Below are 1174 nucleotides of genomic sequence, written 5' to 3'. Positions count from 1 at the left end.
ATGTGCACACGTGGTGGGCGCCCTCAACCTGGCGCCCGCCATGTTTGGGCAGCGCGAGACCTACCTGGATGCAGTACGGCGTCGGCAGGACCGCGAGGCGCTGGCGCAGCTGCGCACCGGGTCGCATTGGGGCGCGGAAGAGACCGGCCGCTGGACGCGGCGCCCCCGAGAGCAGCGAGTCTGCCCCCACTGCCACGACGGCATTGAAGATGCCCCCCACATGCTGCTCACCTGCCCCCTTTACGCCCCGCTGCGCCTCAACTTTCCTGACCTGTTTGCTGAGCCCCATCCTCCCCACCGCTTCCTCCGCCAGAAACCGTGCCGCCTCGCCGCCTTTGCTGCCGCCTGTCACCAGCGCTGGCTGACCGCCACCGTTGCGCTGCCTGCAGTCCCGCCCTGAACCCCCACTCTCATGTCCACCCCCTTTGCTCTTACCGCACCACACCTGCTCCACGACATGCAGTACTGCCTGCCCGCTCACACACTAAACGCTCGGTGACCTGTCAGTTGGCCTGTCCTGCCTGTTGTTCTACTGCTTCATCCCTCCTTGCTCGAACAACAAAGTCTGTGCTGCAAGCTTGTTCTTGCTGAAACCAGACTGTAAGCCCACACAAGCAAGCATTCGTCACACAAAGGGCTGCCAGCCACCCTTTCAAGGGCTCGAATTGGCTTCGTATAGCATGTTTCAGGGCATGTGCACCTGGCCAACTGGCACCTTCGATGACCTGCTGAACCTGCAACGAAGCTGTGACGTGCTGACGTGGAATCTCCTGTCACCACCGACGGTCTTTGGATCCTCGCACTCATACATACCAGCCAAACTTTCAACAGCACAAATTGAATGCATACACACCACTTAGCACACTGTGCACACTTTGATGCACGTCGACGCCAACGCAAACAACCCGACGCGAGAGGCGCCCTTCTTGCCAAGCACCTCAGGAGCCCCACAAACCACTCCAACTCAACCACACACCATGTGTGAGGATGTGGGAAGGACGGCTGATGTTCGTTCAAAGTACACTGAGCAGACCTGCCACCACATGGCCTCCACCTGCGGCAGGGGCGGGAGCGGCGGCGGCATGTGTCGGCTGCAGGTCCGCAGCAGCCGGGGCTGCCCAATCGATGGCTCATGGCGTGTGCAACTGTCTGACAACGGCGGGCAGGATTGCAG

General features: G+C 61.2%; 1 protein-coding gene across 1 annotated transcript in view; it reads left to right on the top strand.

Moving 5' to 3' along the window:
* The window catches only part of CHLNCDRAFT_56640 (hypothetical protein), a 4747-nt gene extending 4131 nt beyond the window's left edge, over positions 1-616 (top strand). Inside the window, exon 5 of the mRNA XM_005852229.1 lies at positions 53-616. Within this exon, the coding sequence (XP_005852291.1) occupies positions 53-400 (348 nt within the window). The 3' untranslated portion in view covers positions 401-616. The remainder of the gene's footprint in view (positions 1-52) is intronic.
* The last annotated feature ends 558 nt before the right edge of the window (positions 617-1174 follow it).

This window comes from Chlorella variabilis (genome assembly GCF_000147415.1).
Source record: "Chlorella variabilis unplaced genomic scaffold CHLNCscaffold_1, whole genome shotgun sequence".
Taxonomy (NCBI): domain Eukaryota; kingdom Viridiplantae; phylum Chlorophyta; class Trebouxiophyceae; order Chlorellales; family Chlorellaceae; genus Chlorella; species Chlorella variabilis.
Note: the sequence above shows the minus strand (reverse complement) of the source record. Positions and strands in the feature narration are given on the sequence as shown.